General features: G+C 37.5%; 1 protein-coding gene across 1 annotated transcript; it reads left to right on the forward strand.

The window, feature by feature from the left end:
- The first annotated feature begins 9,762 nt into the window (after positions 1 to 9,762).
- On the forward strand, positions 9,763 to 22,359 carry TDO2 (tryptophan 2,3-dioxygenase). Its single transcript, XM_052777935.1, has 12 exons — positions 9,763 to 9,973; positions 10,349 to 10,454; positions 11,581 to 11,671; positions 12,532 to 12,602; positions 14,339 to 14,466; positions 16,122 to 16,308; positions 17,568 to 17,675; positions 18,645 to 18,756; positions 18,882 to 18,939; positions 19,469 to 19,548; positions 20,234 to 20,324; positions 21,543 to 22,359. Exons 1-12 carry the CDS (start codon positions 9,939 to 9,941, stop codon positions 21,694 to 21,696), a joined length of 1,221 nt encoding a protein of 406 aa, XP_052633895.1. The 5' UTR covers positions 9,763 to 9,938; the 3' UTR covers positions 21,697 to 22,359.
- Positions 22,360 to 22,405: the final 46 nt, after the last annotated feature.

The raw sequence follows: 22,405 nt of genomic DNA on the forward strand, positions 1-22,405 counted from the left end.
TGCTAGGTAATGGCTTTTATAGAAAACTAAATGGGAGGTGATACTTGATGACACATAACACTGGGCAATTTACCTGCCGGGGTTGCTATGTTTTGCCTTTAAATAACAAGGTCTGCAATGTAAGAGAGAAGATTATTTTTATAACAGGATCATATATATTTCAAGTACATATTATACTAATAATAGGACAAGTGCAGGCTTGTCTTGTGTGTTGCATCACCTTGCAAATTTCTTTCATATTTTTCCTTTTATTTTAGAAAGACCAATTATCTTCACTAAAATACTGAGCTGTTCAGAACTGAATAGATTCTCCTTAAGCAGACAAGGAGCCCTTCCTGCTCTGGAGGGCAATAATGTCTGCCACTAATTTCCCACCAGCAGCAGGATGCAGTTCATCCACCCTTTGAATAGCTGTCTTCATAACCAGCTCCAGATTTTGTGTTCTTGTGGACTTTAGCAAAAATGAGCTGTTACTCCTGAGAACTAACCCTGTGGGTGAGGATGAAAATGCATGCAGAGTCAATCATTCCAGTAACTCCTTATGAAAAAGGACAGAGACTGCTTTTGTGTTAGATGTGTGGTATGATCTTGTTTGAAATTTGTTTCAAAGAACGAACTGAGCATTGCATAAAAGGCAATAAAAAATACTAGAAAATTCAGACCTGAGATGTGCTTGATTAATGCTTTAATAAAAAAGAAAACCCTCCACGTTCCCTCTCTGATCTGCAGGTGCTGGGAATGGCTGCTGCTGTGTCTTTCATTCACTCTCTTTGTTATGGTCCATTTGATTGCCCACAGTGTTCTTGGGTTATCAGGTATATTAGCTTGGCCCCTCAGTGCCTCACTGTCTAGTTGTTTGCCGACTGTTTTCTGGCCGTGTTGTTCAAGCTACGAGCTGCAAGGTAAAGCACTGAACTCCATTTAGTCAGTCCTGTGTGACAAGCAGAAGATTTCTGTACTCAGCTTCTTGGAAATCCCAGCTCTGTTTGTCACTTTTGCCTCACCAACAAGGCTCTCTGCCAGGGCCAGCTTTGCACAGCACTTGCGTTCACTCAGGCAGTGAAGTGCTCAACAGTAAACTGTTTTTCAACATCTGTATGTAACTCAACCACATCTAACGTGCTGCCGAGTAGATATTTGCGGAGTCCTATTAATGCAAACCACTCTAATTCACAGAACCGAGACAACGCCTCTTGCTTGAGTTGCTTGCGTTAAAGCACATTATGTCAGTCTTTTATACCGCTATGTGCATATGATTAAGAAGTACAAACTGTAAGTTGCCCTCTACACAGCAAATACAATTCATCTTAGTGTGTTTTTTAAAAACAATTCAGTGAGTTGATGTCTTACAAAGAGTCTTTATGCTTATGTAATACTTTAGACAAATATGGCTCGTGTTCTCTGGTTGTGTTTTACAAAAGAAATTAATTTTGAAAATGTTCTTTCTTTTATGGTCGTTTTACATTAATTCTTAAGCAAACACTAGGGGGCGAAGACCAACCATCTTGTATTTGTTCATCTTTCCCAAATGGCTTGCACAAACAGCTTTCAGATTATAAATTGGTCACAGGCAGCATGGTTTGTCCGCTCACTCCTTGCAGTGTGTATCTGGTTATCTAAACAGCACATTCCCTAATACTTAATGCAGTAAAGGTTCGGAAAACCAACCGATGACAGAGGTGGTCACCATTTTTTGTATTCATACATATTGTAAATTTTGTACTCAAAATGTTACTTGAAGTCAGTCCTCAGTGCTGTTCAGGTCTTCCTTTATGGTGTTAAATTTAGAAAAAACGCTGCAGCCAGCATAACTACATAGCTATTTGCTGAGACAAATAGATAATGTGTTTCTGATAAAGTTATTTCTTTATAACCTAGTTGCAGCAATGTCTTGCAGGAATTCTTAGGGGCTGCTGAGAGAAAATACACATACACGCACACACAAATATGTATTCAGTGCATATTTAGCTTTCATTGGACAATTATTTTTTTCCCAGAAAATGTCAGTGTTTCCTTCCAACTTGTTTCTTTGCATAAGGCTCTGTAAGTGCTTTATGGACATTAATGCTTCTTCTAATGTTTTGCTGAGCTCTCTTTTTTAATAGAAGCATCTCAAATATTATCTCCTTTTAAGACAGCGCAAGTATTGTATCTGCTGATATAGCAGACTGCAAACACTTATAGTCAATTCATACAAAAATATTAGCAAAAAAGGTAAAACAGAGCAGGAAAAAAAAGGAAGTGATCACCATCTGGACTGTTATAATGCATTGTCATTGCCATTTCATGGCAAATGCTGGGATATGTGGAAAATGGTAACTAATTATATACACAAACATCTGTCTTCCTCCTTCCTTCAAAGCAGGTATGCCAGTGGATTCAGCAATGTGGGGTGGTGGGCTGCAGAAGAAGGGGCTCAAAGAGAGCTTGAGGACTCATTGGATCTGTCTCAGCATTGAGGCAGAATCAGCTATGACTGGAGAAATTATAAGCTCTCATCAATGTTTTCTGGTGCTCTATAGATACTAGAAATTTCTCTATTATTTGTTTTCTGATGTCTGTATTATCTTGCCATAATTTAAACTGGTTACTCCTTTTCCCATCCCCTTGTATATGGAAAACTGTTCATTACTCTTCCCTTTGAAGGAAAGGTATTTATCACTTTCCCCCTCCAATCTTCTTTTAGTTATACAGGTCAAGTATAATTCTCTCCATCTCTCTTAATGGGCCATATTTTCTACATCAAACATTCATTGTTCTTGCCATTCTCTTCTGTGCCCTTTCCAAGTGGTTTTCATCTTTCTTGAAGAGTGGTGCCCAGGACATAATACAACAGACAAATTGTTTCTGATGCTGGATGGAAAGGAGGGTTTCCATGCCACGTAGAAAGTTTCTATTTAAAATTACCAGTATAAAATTTGCTCTTTTCACAGTTTTGCCTTTTGTTGCTTAACATGTTATTTTTGAATAACTGAAACATCCAGATAATTTCTAAAGAATTTCTTAATTGCTAGTTTGGTTATCACAGCTGAAGTTCCAAAGTACTACTCTGCATCACTGAAGCTACACATTATTTATTTCAGTGCATTAAGATAATTTTGAATTCTAGCCCCCATCTGCCAGCATGCTATTGTATCTTCCGGGCTGTTCTTATTTGTCAATTTAAGAAGTGTACAACCTACTCCGTCATCCAAGCCATTAATGATGATACTGAATAGCATCAGATTAGCAAATTGTTATCAGCGTTTGTCCTGAACCAGCCCTTTGCACTTGCTAGCCAGCTGTGCTAAGGGGTAAACAGCAGCACGAATTGAGCCACGTGGAGGCATGGGAGTAGCTTACGGCTCCGGATTTTGACTTCACTGTACCTGACTGGTAACCAGGATTCAGGTGTTTAGGAGGGGAAAAACAACAGCCTTCCTATACTAAAGAATTGCACTGTGCAATGTGAGGCTGCAAGGGATTAAAAGAGGATAGGTTTCTCTTGGGACAACTCTGTGGCACGTATTCAAGATAGGTTGTTTTTCCTAAGTTTATAGTTTTGGCTGAGATTGATACATTTCATTGATGAAAGGAGGAAGTTTTGGCAATAACAGTGAAAGAACATTTTCTCCATACTTGGGAAAAAATTATCAGTCAGAACATGAGGAAGATAAAGTGTTCCTCTGGGACAATTCGGAGAGCAGGCTGCTTCACGGTCCGAGTATAGCTCGCAGATAACCTGTGAAAGCACAACCAGCATGAGTGCTGTATATTTAGAAAATACAGGTGTAGGAGGAACTGGTGGTAATCTAAGAAGAATTCATTTTTAAGCACAGCTTGGGGCAGGAGATTTGGTACCAGCATTAACAGGGTCAGATACCGTGCAATGTGAAAGAAGTTCTGCTGCATTCTGCTGAGCCATGAATGATAGACAGTAGGGGGGGATTGTGCTGGGATGTGTAAAACGTAAATGGAAGTTAAAGGTATGCTGGGAAGTGACGACACAGTTCTTTCTGTTTAAGAAGTAGAACAAATACAATATTTAAAAAAAAAAAAATCCTTGCAGCACTATCTCTTCTGTCTGTTTGTAGTTTGCAAGACCTTGAGCTCTGTTCCTCCCCCAGATACAAATGTCTGATTGGATTATTAATATTGCATCAACTTTAAGCTTGTTTGGTTTAGCCTTGAGTCACTAAATTTTATTTTTCTTAAAACTGACTGTTAATTTCAAATGCTAGTTAAAGAGCAAGTCCAGTTTTGAAAATTGCAAAACACTCATTTGAGCAGAGGACACGTTTTGGTGCCAAATTTATCTTCTTCTTTTCACCTTCCCTTTATGTGTCTTTATTCACCTGTCTATCTCTTGTTATATTATTAAATTGACTGGGGAAGTGATTTTTGTTCAGTGCTTGTATAGCAGCCAGCACAGTGAGGTTCTGGCTTAGGCTACTGGGTGCTTCACCTGTGCAATCTGAGTTGCACCTTGTCTGCCAAAACCTACCCATAGCTGCTGTACTGCATTTCACTATTATAGTTGCGGGTTTGTTGTCCAAGAGACAAATTCTTTCATCACTATAATTTTATGGAACTAACAATGCTCACATCTATACATCTAAAAGGTATTTGCCTTTGAATGCTTCATCTCAAAAAGGTTGCAACAGAATCTGCACAAGTGCAGAAAAGGGTGACTGGGACTATAAAGGTACAGTACAGTTATTTCTCATAAGCTCATAAGCCATGACTTGGTACCAAATGGAAATTAAAATTGATTACTTGGCAGGAAGTTTGAAACTAGCGCAGGGAAATACTCTTTCACATGATATGCACTTCAGCTATGGAACTCATTGCTGCAGGCTGTGGATTCACAGAAGAAGGGTTATTAAATGCAAGGACACAGGTATTTTAGAAAGTCCTGGACTATCAACATTGGAAAGTTAGATGCATATACTAGGGAAATTATCTCACTGTAAGCTTGCTTTTTAGTTTTTTGGGTTTTGGGTTTGTTTTGTTGTTGGTTTGTTTTTTTTTTTTAAATGTTTGATTGTTTGGTTTGTTCTAATAGCTCTTCCCAAGATATCTGCTGCTTTCTAGTAGAAACTCTTCAGCACGACATGACCTACTTGGGTCTTTTATCCAACTTACAGCAGCCACTGTTAACGTAGGTAGAAGCCATCTGTGCTGGATAACTCCTAGTCTGTAATTCTGGAACAACAGTGTTGCAAAGCTTCAAGCATCACTTGTTTGTAGCCAGAAGGTCTCCAAGCTCTTTGTTCAAGTTAATGAACATTCAAAAAACAAATTGATCTGTGATGATTTTGTAATCAGAATGAGAGTTTGAGCATAAGAATGGGTGACACTGTCCAAACCATTGTGTGTGCAATTTTTTCTTCTCCGTAAGTGATTTCACGTAGGATAACTTGAGATTTGGCTTGGGTGAACAGGTCACTTCTGATTTAGTAGGAAAGAAGACTCTTGTTGGATTCATGACAAGACATAGGAGGTCATTCCTACCCATCCTCATCAGACTAATGTTTTAGACATAGAGCCCCACACAATAAGAACATGGAGACTCTTGGCGCCAGCCATATCTACAAAATATGCCACAGGCCACCTCTGCCTTACATCAAACCTCCCCTTGGCCAGGTTAGAGGGATGCCTTTTTGCCCATACAAATCACTTCTCTCAGTCCAAGTAAATTCAGTTTGTCTCTGCTCTGCAACCCTGTTGCAGCTGAGATGAGCAAAGCCCAGCCACCCCATGTCCACCTGGGGAAGGGGAGGTAAACAGAAAGGGAACAAGGGTGGATTAAAAAGGGTGCTTAACAATTCCCATGCTTGGTCATGAACGCCGTGACAGTTCGTTTGAAGGCCACAAAGTGCAGTTCTGGGAAGCTGCGGGGTTTTTTCTGCTGTTTAACTGTTTGTCTTGTATTCAGCCCAGTCACGAAACAGAACATTCTCACTGTCTGCTGAAGGTTAGAGTCCGCTGATATGTTTCTAGGATGAACAGAAGTCTTTCTGTCTGACTTTCATGCTTTAAAAATAAATAAACAAATAACTAAATAAAAGCTTAAGGACACACACACACTCTTGGTTTTCATAGCTTTGCTCAGTCATCCACAGCATGAACAACAAGTTGTGTGTGTAGTTACAACTGCTTCTATGTGGTTCTGAGTGTTCAGCATGAAAAAGGGAAATGATAGTGCATTTTGAGAAAAAAGTAATTCCATCAATTAAAATTAAGGTTACATTTTGCTTTCAGATATATTCACATGGAAGACCTTTTTTCATCAAGACTCATTTATGATTATGCTAGTATAAAGATATGGCAAAGTAGCTGTAAAATCTCTGTCAGGGCATAAAGGCCACTCAAAGAAAAATCTGTTCCCTACAGTGAACCCGAAATTTGAGCAGGATGGCACAAGAACATTTATTTCTAAGGGTGTCCACAGCCACGCCAGAGTTCAAGGCTCTGAGCTGATCCAAACCTGAGGGCTCTTTTAATCTGTGCTATCATCTACACTGCCAACAGACAATTTCATAATCAGGTAGTACAAGTCAGTTTTTAAAAATTTTTTCAGTACTAAATTCATTACACACTTATGAAGCCTTACTGAGATCAGATGAAGGCAGCCAGTAAGATGAATGAATGATAGTTCTGTATTGTCTATGGTTTTATTTCAAGGGTTTTCAAGTCCTCATTAAGAACTCTTTCCACTAATCTCGGATAGTTTGAGGTCTGTTGTAGTTGGAATGGTTAGAGAGCAGAACTCAGCTACTGTGAGATTAAATTTCCTTAAATGAATAGTTGCAAGGATAATATTATCCATAATATTACCTAGCTTTTCAGGAAATGGTCAGTCCACAGAGCTTGCCCTGGCTAGATACACAATGCAGGTAAGAGTTACCAACTTTAAGTGCCATACTTGTTTTTGCTTCTCTCTATAAAATATGAATACAGTGGCCTCATTTTGTTTGTTTGTTTTTGAGGCAGGGCAGGGGAGAGTTAAGGCTTTTGCTCAAGAAATTAACATGAAGCCACTTCCAACATTTTTAGTTTTCGAAGTGAAACACGGACTGTTAAATTACTGCAGCATCAGATCAGACTGACTGAACTTAAGCACATTTTAGATTGAACATTTATTTCTGTCAGGGTTACCTATGAGAGATAGAAAAGAGAGAGCAAATTATTTCTGGTTTGTGTGCAAAATCAGATAGTTCATATACTTTGCCAGGTAAACATGGATTTGCATTTAATGCAAAGAATATAGTCTGTAGTATTCACTCTACAAAGTATATACAATGTATAGAGTATAGTATATTTTAGATGTTAAAAACATTTTAAAAGAAATTTACTAGGTAGTCTTTTTTTCTTAAACACATGGGGGTTTTTTGCTTCTCATAAAAATACAGAACTTGAGCTTACCATCTTTATTCTGCATTGTGTGTGAAAGTAATGGCTTACTTATTTTTAATTATCTCTGCCATGGAAAAGAATTAAATTGTTGGGGCTTTTCTAGGATCCAAGTGAATATTTTGATAACAGTGTTTCATATATTGACAGCACTGCAAAAAATATTTTTGTTTCTTATTTTGAATCAAAGCATGGTGTTGTACAAACATGGTTAGAGGAATGTATCTGTGGTCCAAGTGTAGGCCTGAAACAAACTGCTTGTATTTCTTTTTTCCAACGTCTTTGCAGTTTTCTGAATATTTGGAGAATCATATTTTTGAATCCTCTCATATATATCATAAGGTTCTTGGTTGCTAGTGAAATACAAGAGGAACTGATTGAAAGCCAGATATTGGTGATAAAGGACTCAGAGACACTTGGGAATGTTCTTTCAGCAGGAGGGTCCTGGGGATAGCCAAGCTTTCTAATTGCATCAGCGCAAGAGGGTATAACAGGAGAAAGTGAACATGGTCATCAAGCAGGAGCGATGATGAGTAGTGGATGCGTTTCGCTTGGATTCTCTAATTTCACAAGTGTCACTAGGCTTGTGGGTTTTAGGATGGAGGTGCTTTGGGACCAATCAGCTACGAGGTCCCTAAACAGAGAGTTTGAACATGTTGGAAATACTGGAAATAACTTCCTAAATCGTTGTAGTCTGGCTAATTTATTTGATTGACTGAAGCTTGTCTGTTGCTGAATCAGAAGAGAAGTTTGTGTAGTGCTTGGTTCACATAGTATCTTCAGCTAGATTTTGAGTGAGTTTGGTAACCCTGAACCAATTAAGGGAAGTATTACTTCCCCAATAGGGAGTTAATGTTTTGTTAAGCACAGAGTTTAAAAGGGCTCTGATACTTCAAAGTCCTTTGCCTACAGGGTAGGCAATGGAAAGGCTGCAAGTCAGAGACAATTGCTCTGGAAGTTTAGTATTCTCTGTGTCCCACAGAAGAAACTAAAACTGTACAAGAAAACAGACAGTGACTTCTTTGGTGAGGTTAAGAGTTCAATATTTTTCAGCTGTCCTTATTTTTACTAGGTTCACACTCTTTCTTTGCTTGTGCTGTGAGAAAAGGTAACAAAGTTGGATTTCACTATGGAGGCTCAGTCTGGATATTTCAGGTGAAGGTATACAGAAATGACAAGATAAACCTTCCTTGTCCATGCCTTTGAGATCTGTGGATGTGAGAGATTATTACATTTGTAATCAAGCTGCAAATGGGATGGTGAAAACCACAGTGTTCAACATTTAATTTCTGATGCATGCGCCAGCGCAGTCTTCACCTTCCTCCCTACTTGCCTGCATCATGGGCAGATGTACAGTTGTGTGTGGTAAGAGGATTATTTTCCTCTGTCAGGTTTTATATCATGAAGGAAGAACACCTTGACCTTGTTTGGTGGGTTCCCTTGGAGGGTTCCCTCAGTGGGTTCCCTCAGTGGAGTCCTACTTTTCTTGTGGCTCAGCTTTAGTTTAAGCTAACATTTGCATAGCCTGACATACGGCATCTGGCTGAGCTGGGTATACATCCCGTCACCCACATACTGCATATGACTTTTTTATGAGACAGCTAACTCGTAAGTGACTAGAACAGCTGGAACCACCACACAGACACCACTAAGCAGAGTAAGTCTTGCAGAGAGCAAATGGTCCGGGGTCACAGGGGCCCTGTAGCTTTGTTTGCAGTAAAACTGAGCATTAACTTTTTTTTCAGAAAAGGCTGGCAGGCAGGCAGGAAGTGCACACTAGTTATATGTTACTTCGTTGTGTGTTAAGCTGATGATTAAACAGAATTGAGTAACATTTGTCAATAAATGAGAGTGAAACTTTTGCACAAAGAAATAAAATTAAGGAATTGTCATGAATTAAACCATTGGAAAAATAGCACGAGGTGTACATGATTATTTTTAGTTCTTTTACTTAATCTGTGTGCATTTTTTCAAAGTATGTGTGTTACTTGAAATCTCTTACAAGCATTATTCAGTCTGCCATAGAAATATGTTCTCCTTCCCATCCCCTCCCCTTTACCTTTTCCATATGTTTCATTTTTTAAACTTAAAAGTATCTTGAGATCTTGATAGTAGGGGCTGCAAGTTAAAAACCTACTTTAACAATTAAATATTGCCTTTTTCTCACACACAGACCTCTCATTGACTTACCCCTTACACCAGCCTTGGCCTCCAAAGAAGCAAGTGGCGGAAACCTTGCAGTAAAAAGCACAAAAAGTGTGTGCCATAGGACAAAGCAAGAATGCCAGCCATTCCTGTTTTGACTGATTGAAAGAAAAAAACAAACCTGGAGAGCCAACAACACATGAACTTACTGACCTTTGTGCTGCGATAGTTTCTGTAATTATTGAATAGCGGGGATGGGCTGAGGGCTAAGGAGGAGAATTTGGGGGTTGGCCTAGGCAGTGAGATAAGGTTACATATAAGGTGGCTGCAGTGGATTTGGGAACACTAACGGAGTGTATTCCCTGGTGTGCAGCTCAGTGAGTTTGGATCCTGGAATCATGAGCGGGTGCCCCTTCGTGGGGAACAATTACCTGTGAGTCCCTTGTCCCTGTGTTTTGCTTCATAATGCCGGTTCAAATGATATAATGTTAATGTAAAATATGAAAGCTCAGAGAGGAATTAATGATTATCAACAAATAGACAGTTGTAGCTATTGCGAAAGGAAAAGAGATTGTACAAGGACTTGTCCGAGCACTTGTTACTTGATGAAATAGATGTAATGCTACCAGCTGTTACTGTGACAAGAGCTATTTCAGGTATACTGTTTTTCTCAAAAGCCTGCTTTAGTGGTTCAGTTTCTCAAAACAAAGCATTGTTGGAATTGTAGATGCATCTGTTAGTAAAAAGGCATGTATATTCATAGTTCTTTTATTAAATAGTTTATATATTGACTTAATTTTCTTCTTAGACTTAATTTTAACAAGCTATCTTTGGAAGATGAAAAAGATGACAAGTCACAAGAAGGGATAAATAAAGCCAGCAAGGGTGGACTTGTCTATGGAGACTACCTACAAGTAAGTTTAAGGATTTCATGTTTACTGCCCTGGTCTCTCTTAAGGCTTGAGCCAGGACCTGCAATTGATGCTTCTCCCAGCAGTCAGCCAGTCACTAAGACAGGTCTCCAAGTGCCCTTTGACTACCTGAGCTCCCCACGTGAGTCACGGGCACAGATGCCTGTCTCAACTGGGATGGTGCAGGTAGACTGTGGGATGGCTTCTCAAACTGCAGGGAAGCTGGATATTTTGGGGGTTCTGGTAGGGAATTATTTATATTGGTGAACCTGAACTGTAAAGTGGTGCACCACAAAAGGCTTTCATCGGTCTGACAATGACCACTTGGCAATTTCTCCATGTCAGCAGGCTGTGTGCAACTTCCCTGAATTATTGCGTGAAAGTCCAGAATATTTGGCTGGAAAAATATATTGCAGAAATCGAGGGGGTGGGATGATGACTAGTGGGACACACACACAGAAAAAAACCAAACAAAAACCCACAACAACTAGAAGTAATTAAGAACTAAGTAAAAATAAAATGCCATAAATAATAAAAGATTCCGGACTTTCTTTTGTGACATCATGAACTGAAGTGAGTGGAATTACTCTCTGCTTCTGAACAGGAGACTGATTTCTTGATGTACTATATGGAATCTTGCAAAGATCTCTTTTAAAACAACTATGATTAGATTGTAAATTTGGCTCAGTAAAAAAATTAGTAATGCCAGAACTGAACTAACTAGTACAGCCTCAAATCAGAGCTCTTGTGCAGATGTTATTGCATGATTACACGGAATTTTACTATAGGAACGCCGTTTTCATGGAACACAACAGTATAGATGTAAGATCTGTAAACATGCTGGATATTTTGTTTTCTCTTTTTTATAATTAAAAATACCCTTAAAATGATTTTCCAAACTTTATTACTTAAGGTATCTAAACGTTCCATTTTAGGCAAGATTTTTTTAAAATTAAAAAGTAAAAGTGACACGAGACCATTTAGTCTAACTTCTCATACAACCTGGAATATGAGGCCTATATATTTTTTTTTTAATATTATCCTTAAATATCAGCTCTACACAGTAGGACTACCATTGCTAATAGCAGAATTGAGAGCTTTACAGAACAGTCTTATCTTTATTTTTAAGCTGAACAAAATATTGAATGCTCAAGAACTTCAGAGTGAGAAGAAAGGAAACAAAATCCATGATGAGCATCTTTTCATTGTGACACATCAAGGTACGTGATTGGGAGGAGTTCAGTGGTGGTTGACTGGCATTTTTGCCACAAGGAATGTATTCAATGCTGAAACATGCAATACACAATTTGTTTTCATTTTAGACACAATCACTACAGTAGCTCTGTCTTTTATCTGCATTTATATTTGTATATATCCATATATCATTTGTAAGGCTGTAAGGCTGTAATCAACTCTATGCTTATGAAGCCATAAGTATAACCTTTGGATTTGGTAAACCAAGATTTGGATGGTTCTGTTTCTAGAGAAATTAAGGTGGTGAAATTCATTCCTCATCTGAGTAAGAGGCTGCTATGCAGTTTATTGTAGGCAAATTTTGTGTGTTGGCTTGTGCCTTCTCTGAAACTTCAATCCAGTTTTAGCCATCTAGAGGCTGTCTGGAAGCCAGCATACTGGTTAGGCACTCCCTGGCTGCTAATATCCATGTGTTTTGCATGCACTGGCCTGATGATATTTTCCTGTTATTGACAGGAAACATGTAGATGACATAAAGATTGTAAGCAGCTCTGGAGTTAGCTTTTATTGGCATATCAGATCTAGATTTTCTCTTTCCTCCTTTTGTAATGAACATTCTGTACATCAAATACCTGATGTGTAAAACATGCTTTAAAAAATTCTGTCAACAGTCTTGACATTAGATTATTTCATGTAATAGTTTAGGTAAAGGACAGCATAATGTAACAGGTAATACGTTTGTGTATCGGCATCATTTTGTACACCAGCAATGTACACATAGGCTATTCGTTTCAAATCAAAATGTAAGAATTTTACTTCTTCAGGGCTATGAAGAAAAAACAAAGTAATGTTGAAGTTAATGCTAACAATGCCTTTCTTCTTGTAGCATATGAACTTTGGTTTAAGCAGATTCTGTGGGAAATGGACTCTGTGCGGGTGATCTTTCAAAATGGCCATGTAAGTTGAAAGCAAATATTAATTTTGGGAAAATGCAGCCCCTCTCTTTCTCTTGCCTCCTGCCTTCCAGCCTGATATATTTGGGTTTACTGAAGCAACATGTGCTCTTTTTTGAAAACAGCATCAGAAAACCCCAATGAAATTTGGCTAAGTGGCTCTTATATCCTGATAGTACAGACATTTGATTAGCAAAACCTTTTTTCCTCCTGAAGTCTGCCTTTTGCATAGATCACTCTCCAAGACCAATTTCATTGGCCAAAATGCTCTCATACTCTCCTACTAGTACTGGATAACTGCAGAAACTTAACTTGGGAATCTTCTACTGCAGAAAAAGCATGCTTAGAGGCAAAACTGAAAAACAGAGAGCTCACAGGTATTTTTATGCTGAAAAGTCACTTCTGCCTTTGTTCAATTTTTTGAAGTCTACATACTATATCCTTCCATCCAATACCTGCTATACAAAAGGAAAACTCTTTTTGGTTGTTGTGTGTTATTAAATCCAACAGAAAAGCAACAATCAAAATCACAGTGTACAGTTGCATGAGAATTTCTGAAAATTACAAATATAACAGGAATATTTTGAATATTTCTAAATATTTGTCCAAAGCTAAACACACCTCATAATAATAGACAACAACAGAAAACTCCTGACCTAATACTACATCCACAGAAAAAGGCTGTGTAATTTGAGAAATACCTTGAATAACATTATGGGCATGTGTATATGAAGAAAATTTGAAACGAGACCAGACTGAAAAAAGGAACCTTTTTATCATAATGTCCAATGAAAATGTTCTCCGTTATCCTCCACATCCATAATTTTGTTGGCTTTTTAGTTGAACATTACATCAAATTATAACTGATCAAAATCAGTTCTTAAGCAGAATAATTTTTCATTATTTATTTTTGTGAAAAATGAAACTTTGCTTATAACGAGAATTTGAAATGTCAGTGTTAAGGTTAACTACACAGCCAGGCGATTAAGGAAATGGTTATCATCTTTCATTTTTGTAGTTTGATATTTCCTGGTTGCGTGCCCAGGTCTTAGAGAGAAGTTTAATCCCATTGAAACTAATAGGAATTTTAGCAGACTCCTCTGCAGGCAAAATGTTCAATTTAGCCAGAAGAGAGTCTCTGTGTTTTCCATTTAATATTTTCTATTTCCCACCAGATGCAGTCTTCTCTGTTTTCCTCTGCTAGCTAATGCACATCTCTCATGAACATCTTTTTAGATGTGCTTTCCTGATGTACTTCTCAGATTATTCTGCATCTCAACTCTTAAGTACTTTCCACACCTGCCTTATGACTTGATTATAGAAGTGATTATAATAGAAAGCATAATATAATTATCATATGATGTCATATATCATTAAAATTGTATTGCAATCATTGGAAATGATCATGATATAAATGATTTTGGTCTAGAATTTAATTGCTAGTGGTGACTTCTATTTCAGTCAAAAATATAGAAAATAAAAAGAAATCCTATATATTTGGCCTAGTTGTAATGTATCATCAGTCAGAGAAAAATAGATTTCAATCTTTGAAAATTATAGTTTCAGTTTTGAGTTAAAAACAAAGTGCTCTATTCAGTATGAGATTCTGCTGCTAAGGATTTCATGTGGAAAGGACTTGGGAACTATAGTGATGTACAACAGTGAAAGGACCTGAAATAAATAGGTAGGATATAAAGAGAACACCATTCTGTCTGGTTATGATCTTTATTTTTTCTACAGGTAAGAGATGAGAGGAACATGCTGAAGGTTATTACTCGAATGAACAGAATTTCAATGATTCTGAAATTACTTGTGGAACAGTTCTCAGTTTTGGAAACTATGACTGCATTGGACTTCTTTGATTTCAGGTGAATACTTACTATTCCTCCACAATAATCCATGAGCTGGTAATTCCCATCCTTAGAACCGATTGTGAATTTTGCATGTGCTCTGGCAGCTTGTAGTACCTGCATCATTCAGCAAGGTGAGAGCATACCTTAGAGAGGCAACGGTGACATTAGAGTGCAAGGGTCAATTGAGAAGTTGAGCATGAATGTGAGTCCAGCATGCTCTGCAAAGAAGTACAAGTTAATTGTTGATGTTTGTGTGTGCTGCTGCTGAATGGTTTCAGAGTCAAAAGATAACACAATAGAAATAGCTCATGGTTCCATTAACAATTTACTTGAAACTTACCACCGCGCCGTTGCAGCAGTATTCCATGGCAAATCATAGAAGTGCTTGGGTGAGAGAAATGCACTCTCCGTAGATTATCAAACAGATATTTCAGCTGTCTTGGTTTGCATAGTGTTTCCTTGCTTCATGTTTTAGTGGGTCTGCAGTGCTGGAGGCTTTAAGTGGCTGAAGGAAGCGTTGCTGTCTCTTCTTTCTCCCCAATAACTTCTGCTCTCCAGTAGCTGCCCGATGTATTGCTGGGCTGGATGGTTGGTAGCTCCTCTGCCTTCTGCCCAGGCTTTCTTTGGGATCCCTTGGCTTGTGTCACTTCTCCCATGGCATTTCTATCTGTTCCCTCACTTTGGCTAGGTCCTTCCACTACACTACCATGTGCGACAGCTTCATCCACTGTCTCTCTTGCTGTTCTTGTTCGGCTGGTGTCACTGACCCATCTGACTCGTGACCTCAGTGCCGTCCTGCATCCCATCCACTTCTGCGTTGTTTTAGTGCCCTTTCCTTTCTGTCTTTTAATGTTCCCTAACTAAAAAGCACATGAAACTACAATTTTGCTTCTCTTGGAAGTTTGAAACATCCGTATCATCTAGCATTACACTACAGCAGGGGAAAGCCATGGGCCAATCGTCTGTTTTGATGCATTCTTGCTTCTGCTTTTCAACAACATACTGCCATTTGATAAGCAAACATAAGATCAAATCAATGATCTATTTCTGACAAATCTTATATTTGCAATTCAGAGTGCATTACAATTATGTAGCAATGTGGGATTTCAGATTACTTTTATTAATCTTTTTTTTTTTTTTGCATGGTCACGCGATTTAACTCTGAAAGAATCCCATTAATGAATCCCTCAAATGAAACCCACTAAATGTTTTTCTGAACATTATTCTATTGTATACATAGCAATTATTCTGTATAACAAGCCTATTTAAAATGCATTCATTGGCACTTTAATGATGTGGAAATTTTTGTAATAGCTATTTGGGGTGAAGCTGCTTATTCTGTCTGGAAAGGAAATGATATTCACTAACATCTCCTCCTGTACATCACACACACAAAGCTGCCATTTTAAAACACAGTACAAACATAAGTGTATGCACAAACAATATATAGCTAGAAAATTAGAATATGTTATACATACATTGTAGTTGCATTAAAATAGCTTGGGTTTTTTCTTTTCTTAATTGCAATCATATAAAAAATGCTCAGATATCTATCTGATATTCTTCAAATATAAAATATGTATTTTTTTATTTTGTTGAGAACCAGAGAACACCATCATTGTAAAATAATATCCTGCATTTTTGTATCTTCTTTTCTTCTGTTCCCAAAGATACTACCTAAGCCCAGCCTCAGGTTTTCAGAGCCTGCAGTTTCGCTTGCTAGAGAACAAAATTGGCGTTCCCCAAAGTCTGAGAGTCCCCTATAACAGAAGGCATTATCGAGATAACTTCAAGGGACAGGATTATGAATTACTGCTTAAATCAGAGCAAGAACCAACGCTACTGCAACTTGTGGAGGTAACGATGCCTGTCTTAGAGCTTGCTTTGTTTTCCCCCATCTCCCAAGAATGTCCTTCATTGGTGTCAGTGACAAATTCTTCTTCCTTGAGAGAAGCAAGCATGCTAGCAATTTCCCAGTCAGTTGTGTTTTGGATTCTTACCACATTTAGTATGAAAGAGAGTTAGTCATTAGTAAACCAACTGACTTTTCACAGCATTTCCTCTTGTCTGAAAAGTCTGTTAAACTAGTAAATTGCATTGTGGAAGTATGAGCTAAGAACATAAATGTACTGTTTCATTTGCATTGTTTTTCACAATGATAAACCCTTTTTAGAAGAAAACTTTAAAAATATTTCCACTGTTAGTGATGGCTATTAGAGAGGTTAAAAAAAAGAAAAGGAAAAACGACAACCCAAAATGGAAAGGAGAAAAGGTGTTTAACAAATGTTTCATTATCTCTTACCTTGTTTTAATTTCTCAGTGTTATGAATGACTCTCAGTAATTTCTCTAACTCCTTGTCATTTTCATACACAAAATTTACATAATTTTCTAAAGAATAATGCAGTATAAACCTCAATAAAAGCATCCACTCTTATTAGCCCTATCCATTTATCTAATGGCACCTGATACAGAATATATAAGAAATTTCTCTAGCTTTTCTTCATTCTTTAAGACTTAATGCTCTTTTATCTTTCAGATGAGAAGGAGCTAAATTAAGTGATGTCTAAAGGGAGTTTAACCATAGAGATTCCTAATTTTTCTTCCCTCCTAATTCCATTTCCATTATTAAAAGGAAATCAAAGAGAAAGCTTTGCTAACTGCCAAATAAATTTGTCTTGTATCATCACATATTGTGGCGTAAGTTAATGACAGACTGCTTGATCAGTATTCAGCCTGTCTGACATGATAAAAACTGGTTGTATAGATGGTTCTGTATCTTCCTTCTGAGGTTACCTTTACAATTATCCTACATATGTGGCATAAGATTGTTTTCCTCTATCTATAAGGGAGTTGATTTTAAAGATACTCTTAGAATGAGACAGCTTTTGTCTTCCAACACTGATCATTTAACCTGGAACCTGTGAGTGTGTTTGCACGGCACCATTATGCAGGTATAAATCATCTATGTGGACATCCTTACTCCAGCAATAAGCACCTCTGAGGGATATTAAACCACAACAGCTGTAGCAGCATAATTTATGTTGCTATAACTTGTAATTCTAGGGTAATGTGCTTGCACTGTTAATGTTTGAACACATTATTATTATTATTAAAGGCATGGCTGGAAAGAACTCCGGGACTCGATGCAGAAGGATTTGATTTCTGGGGACAATTTGAAGTGAATGTTTTAAAAGGTCTAGAAGAGGAATTTGCCTTGGTGCAGGTATATAGTGACTCTTGATCTAGCTATAAGAAAAGACAGCTGGCAAAATGACATCCTGACATAAATTTTACTTTTGGCCCGCTCCCAGTTTCTTACTTCACTTAATCTTCAGCAGCCTTTGTCTGCAGGAAGCAGAAAAATTTGCAAATTTTTCAGGAAATCTGAATAAGTTTGTAATTTGACATCTAAGATGGTTTAAAGCATGTAATACCTGGATGATTTTGATCACAAAAGGAAAGAAATAGTATCAATGGAAGGGCTGAAATTGATTTTACTGAAACTACAACTTCACCTTTAGTTAGTGCTTGCATCTATGGTGCAGAGTAAACACAAATTTTGGGCCCCTGACCTGCAAGTATAGAGTGTCACTATAAACAGCCCATTTCTATTTAACAGTATGTGGCAATTTGCTGCTATGTGATCATTTGAATTACACTGGCAAATAAGCACAGGAAAATCCCTGAATATTGTAAGACCTGTAGCTTTAAGTACACTTTAAATGGAAAAAAACCACTGTAACATATGAATTAATCAATTTCCTGAGAATATCTGTTTACAACTTTCTAACTTATCTAAACTTTTTTATTTACAACTTTATTACCCATAGCTGTGCAAGGACGTCTTCTTTTTGCCTTGAAAAAAACAAAATAGACTTCAGACTAATGAAGATTAAGTGTTTTTAAGGGCTCTAAACCGAAAGAAAAGTCTTTTGGTCTAAGCTGCCAGTTTGTTTGAACACTGATTCATCTGAATTATGTTGACAGCTATTTAATTGTACATTTTGTGGTAATTGTGTTTTTTAAAGGACAGTGACTCAGTGACTCATCTTGTTTGAAACTACAGTTCTTATATTTAAAATGTAAACTTATGGAGTATTTATGATGAAAGTAGAAGTTACATCACAGGTCATTCAAGTGCTTGATTTTCCCCATTGAATTCTAAAACCTGTTTTTGTTTTAAATATCAAAGGCCAAACCAGAATCAGAAGAAAAAGATGATGACTTATCTGAATTCCAAAAACAGAAAGATGTATTACTTTCATTATTTGATGAAAAACGCCATGAACACCTGCTTAGTAAAGGTAGATTGTATTAATATATGTCTATAGCACTTTTTATTTTTTATACATGATATATATATAATCATATAATAGCATTAAATTTGCAGAAGAATCAGTAACAAACTAAGGACAGTTGTATTTTGCAGGAGACAGACGACTGTCTTATAAAGCACTGAAGGGAGCCTTAATGATCTACTTCTACAGGTAATGTTAGAAGATAGATCTTTAATGCTTACTGGCAGGAGGAGAGGTTGAAGGTTAAGGACAGCAGCACCAAATTTATTTAGGTTGGAATGGGCCTTGGAAAGTAATCTAGTCCAACCCTCCACAAACCCCCAGATTAGTTAGATCCATCTTGAAGGTCAGATCGGTCTGCTCGGGGCTTTGTCCAACTGAGTTTTGAATATCTGCAAGGATGGAGGTTACATGGCCTCTCTGGGCAGCTGGTTCTTGTCCGACCAAATACTGCCCCTCAGATTGAAACTAGCAAATGTCTTGTTCAAACTGTTCTACAAAGTGTCCTAGAAAGATTTAGAGTATTTTTCCAATTATGAGGGAAAAGGCACACATCAAGACTTACATGGCAGAAGCATTTGTTAGAATATCTACTGTCATTTCAATACCAACTTAGGAAAAATGTATGTTAAGTCACTATTACACATTGGTGAATCACTGCTTCGAAAAATACAGCACGTTGTGAGAGGTCTCACTGTCTTCTCTTTCATTTTCCAAGGGAGGAGCCTCGTTTCCAGGTTCCCTTTCAGCTTCTTACCTCCCTTATGGATATCGATGTGCTCATGACCAAGTGGAGATGTAAGTTTCACTTTCTGACTTTCTGTAACACTCCCTCTTTTAGATGCAAGTAAATTGTTCTGTTTCACCCTCTTTTAGACAAGTTATACCTAGAGTTATTAGAATTGAGCTTCTGAGTTCATCCTTTAGGAATGACATTTTTTTGTTTGTACTTTGGCCAAGGGGAAAGATGAACACCTGCTTCTGTCATCAGTAGACACATAGGTATAGCTATCACTTCTATGACATGCTTTAAGATAAGTGAACAATTTTATTCAAGGGACAGGTATGTATTTTCCAATGTCTCCCAAAATGTCCTCATGACATCTCTTCATATGCAAACATTCTTTCTGCTCCTTCCCTATCTAGACATCCATAAATTAATGTATTAATTCTGTATTAACAGAGCATAATATATAAAAATTATAATTATAAATTACAAAAAGTATATATTATTATATTTATATATGTTATTATTTTATATACAATGTATAATTAGTGTATTCATATTGTATTAACAATAATTTTATATTAGTTGACTGAAGAGTGGCATAATTAACTCCTGCATTGCTGAAGACCTAGTAGTCCTGTATCTCTCTAAAGACCTCTGTATGATCTTTAATATTTCAGTGATGCACCTTGATGTGACCCTTTGCTTCTATCTTAACACTGAACATACGCCCTGTCCTTCTTATGTATTCCTTAGATAACCACGTTTGCATGGTGCACAGAATGATTGGCAGCAAGGCTGGCACTGGAGGCTCATCAGGCTACCAGTATTTGCGCTCAACAGTGAGGTAAGGAGAATCCGTTTCCCCCATTACCTGCAATAATGCAGTTTGTAGATACTGTAATGCCAGATTTCAGACAGCTCACTGGAAACCAGAGGGCTGTTGTTTCTCTTTTGGGACTCCAGCATTTCCTCCTGGCTGTTGCACATTTACTTATCAGTCAGGTTGACGTATATAAATTCCAAGCCTTTTGGGGCAAAAAGAACTCCTTTTGATCACTCGTGCAAAGTGCCATATATAATTCTCAGTCAAGGGATCTAGGTGTTACTGTAATAGCAATAATAATGATCCTGCACTGTTCAATTTGCATGCAAGCTAGCCCGAATTAATGAGGCGATACAGGCTGGAAGCGAGTCCCATCTATGGTGCAACTGATGATGGTTTCTTTATTCCTTAGCATGATCTCCCATTGTACAACCTAAGGTACTTCAATTTAGGATTGAATATATTCTTAATGCTGATAGTAATTAATACTCTCAAGCTGTGCAGGCAATAATGAGAAACATGTTTCCTCCTGTTGGATGAAGCAGAAAAGAAATTTAAAAGGGATAGTTGCAGCCTGAGCGCAGAACTCTCTGAATGCGTAGAACTTTTTTTTTACGCAAAGTTTGAGGATTCAGTTAGTTAGACAATTTAAGCCTTTTAGGTGCAGCTATGTCCTGGCAGTCCTGAACAACGTTATGTCAAAAAGCACAAGGGTATTTAGAACATCTTCTTCTAAGAGGACCTTCTCTGAAGTTTGTTTTCAAATAGGAACTGTACGTAGCTGGTGACTGCCATGTATGGCTGCGGGCAACGATTCCCATCACAACCATCATAACAGAGGGTGGAATAGAAAGCAGATGGTTAGATTGAATTCGAAGATTAAAGGTTCACTGTCTTTTTCAGCAAGCCTCCTCACTCTTCCTTAATTTCAGGTTAACATTCTTCCTAGATAAATTCTACTTCATATCTACCATGAGAGTGGAGGTCTGGAGATTACAGCCTACATACTCTGCATTTTCAGAAGAAAGGTGTGACTATAGCAACCGTATTTCCTTGTTATGTCTAATCTGCTATGCCCTAGAAACAGGATTGGATTCTTACTCTGGAATATTCAGGAGGAGGGTTAGTGCAGAAACCTTATTAAATAAATAAAAGAGATGGAATGATTCCTGAGGATTTTGAAATGATGGCCTTCTATGCCAGTATTGCAGTATTAATTGTTCCGATTGTCTTTTTCAGTGACAGATACAAGGTGTTTGTGGATTTGTTCAATCTTTCAACGTTTCTAGTGCCAAGACACTGGATACCAAAGATGAACCCAACCATTCATAAATTCCTCTACACGGCAGAATACTGCGACAGCTCCTATTTTAGCAGCGATGACTCTGACTAGCCTGCCTTTCTAGAGTGGTTGCTGTAAAGAGCTTAGGACTTTCACCTCGAGTGGTGCTATCCCTCAGATACAACCACTATTCTCACAGAGTGTGGGTGTGTAAATATGTATTTATGTATGACAGCTATGTGAATAGTATGATGGGCTTGTGGAACAAACTTAATTGTTTGTAGAAAAAATAATCTGTATTGAGTTAGCCTATATTAAGACTAAAATGATACCCCAATTCAACTCAAATGACCAATTTAACTTTTAGCTGGCTTCTTAAAACCTACACCTACAGTGAGGAAGAAAATTATACAGAATTATCATGATCATGTTTTATTTGTACATATTTTTGTATTTGTTTGCCTAATGGCTATTATTAATTTACTTCTAGTTGAGGACATAATTAGTCTCATCACCTTTGGAAGAATATTAGTTTCTGAGCTCTAGTGGAATTTCAAAAGGAATTTTGGGTTAAGAATTTCAAGAGCTAAATTTAAAGAAATAAGTCCTGAATCTATAGAAGAAACCCAAGCGTCTTGAACTTTTACATACATCAAGAATCATGTTGCTATCTATGTGTTACATGTGAATGTAAATCCCTTCTGTATACTGTTAAGAATAGAAGATATAAATAAGTACGTACTTTGCACTTCAAATAAAGCAGTATTGAAGCTCGTCTTTTGTTCAGTCTTCTTCTAAATCAAGCATGAAGTTCAAACAA

The sequence above is a fragment of the Harpia harpyja genome, chromosome 2, assembly GCF_026419915.1.
Source record: "Harpia harpyja isolate bHarHar1 chromosome 2, bHarHar1 primary haplotype, whole genome shotgun sequence".
In the NCBI taxonomy this organism is placed as follows: Eukaryota; Metazoa; Chordata; class Aves; order Accipitriformes; family Accipitridae; genus Harpia; species Harpia harpyja.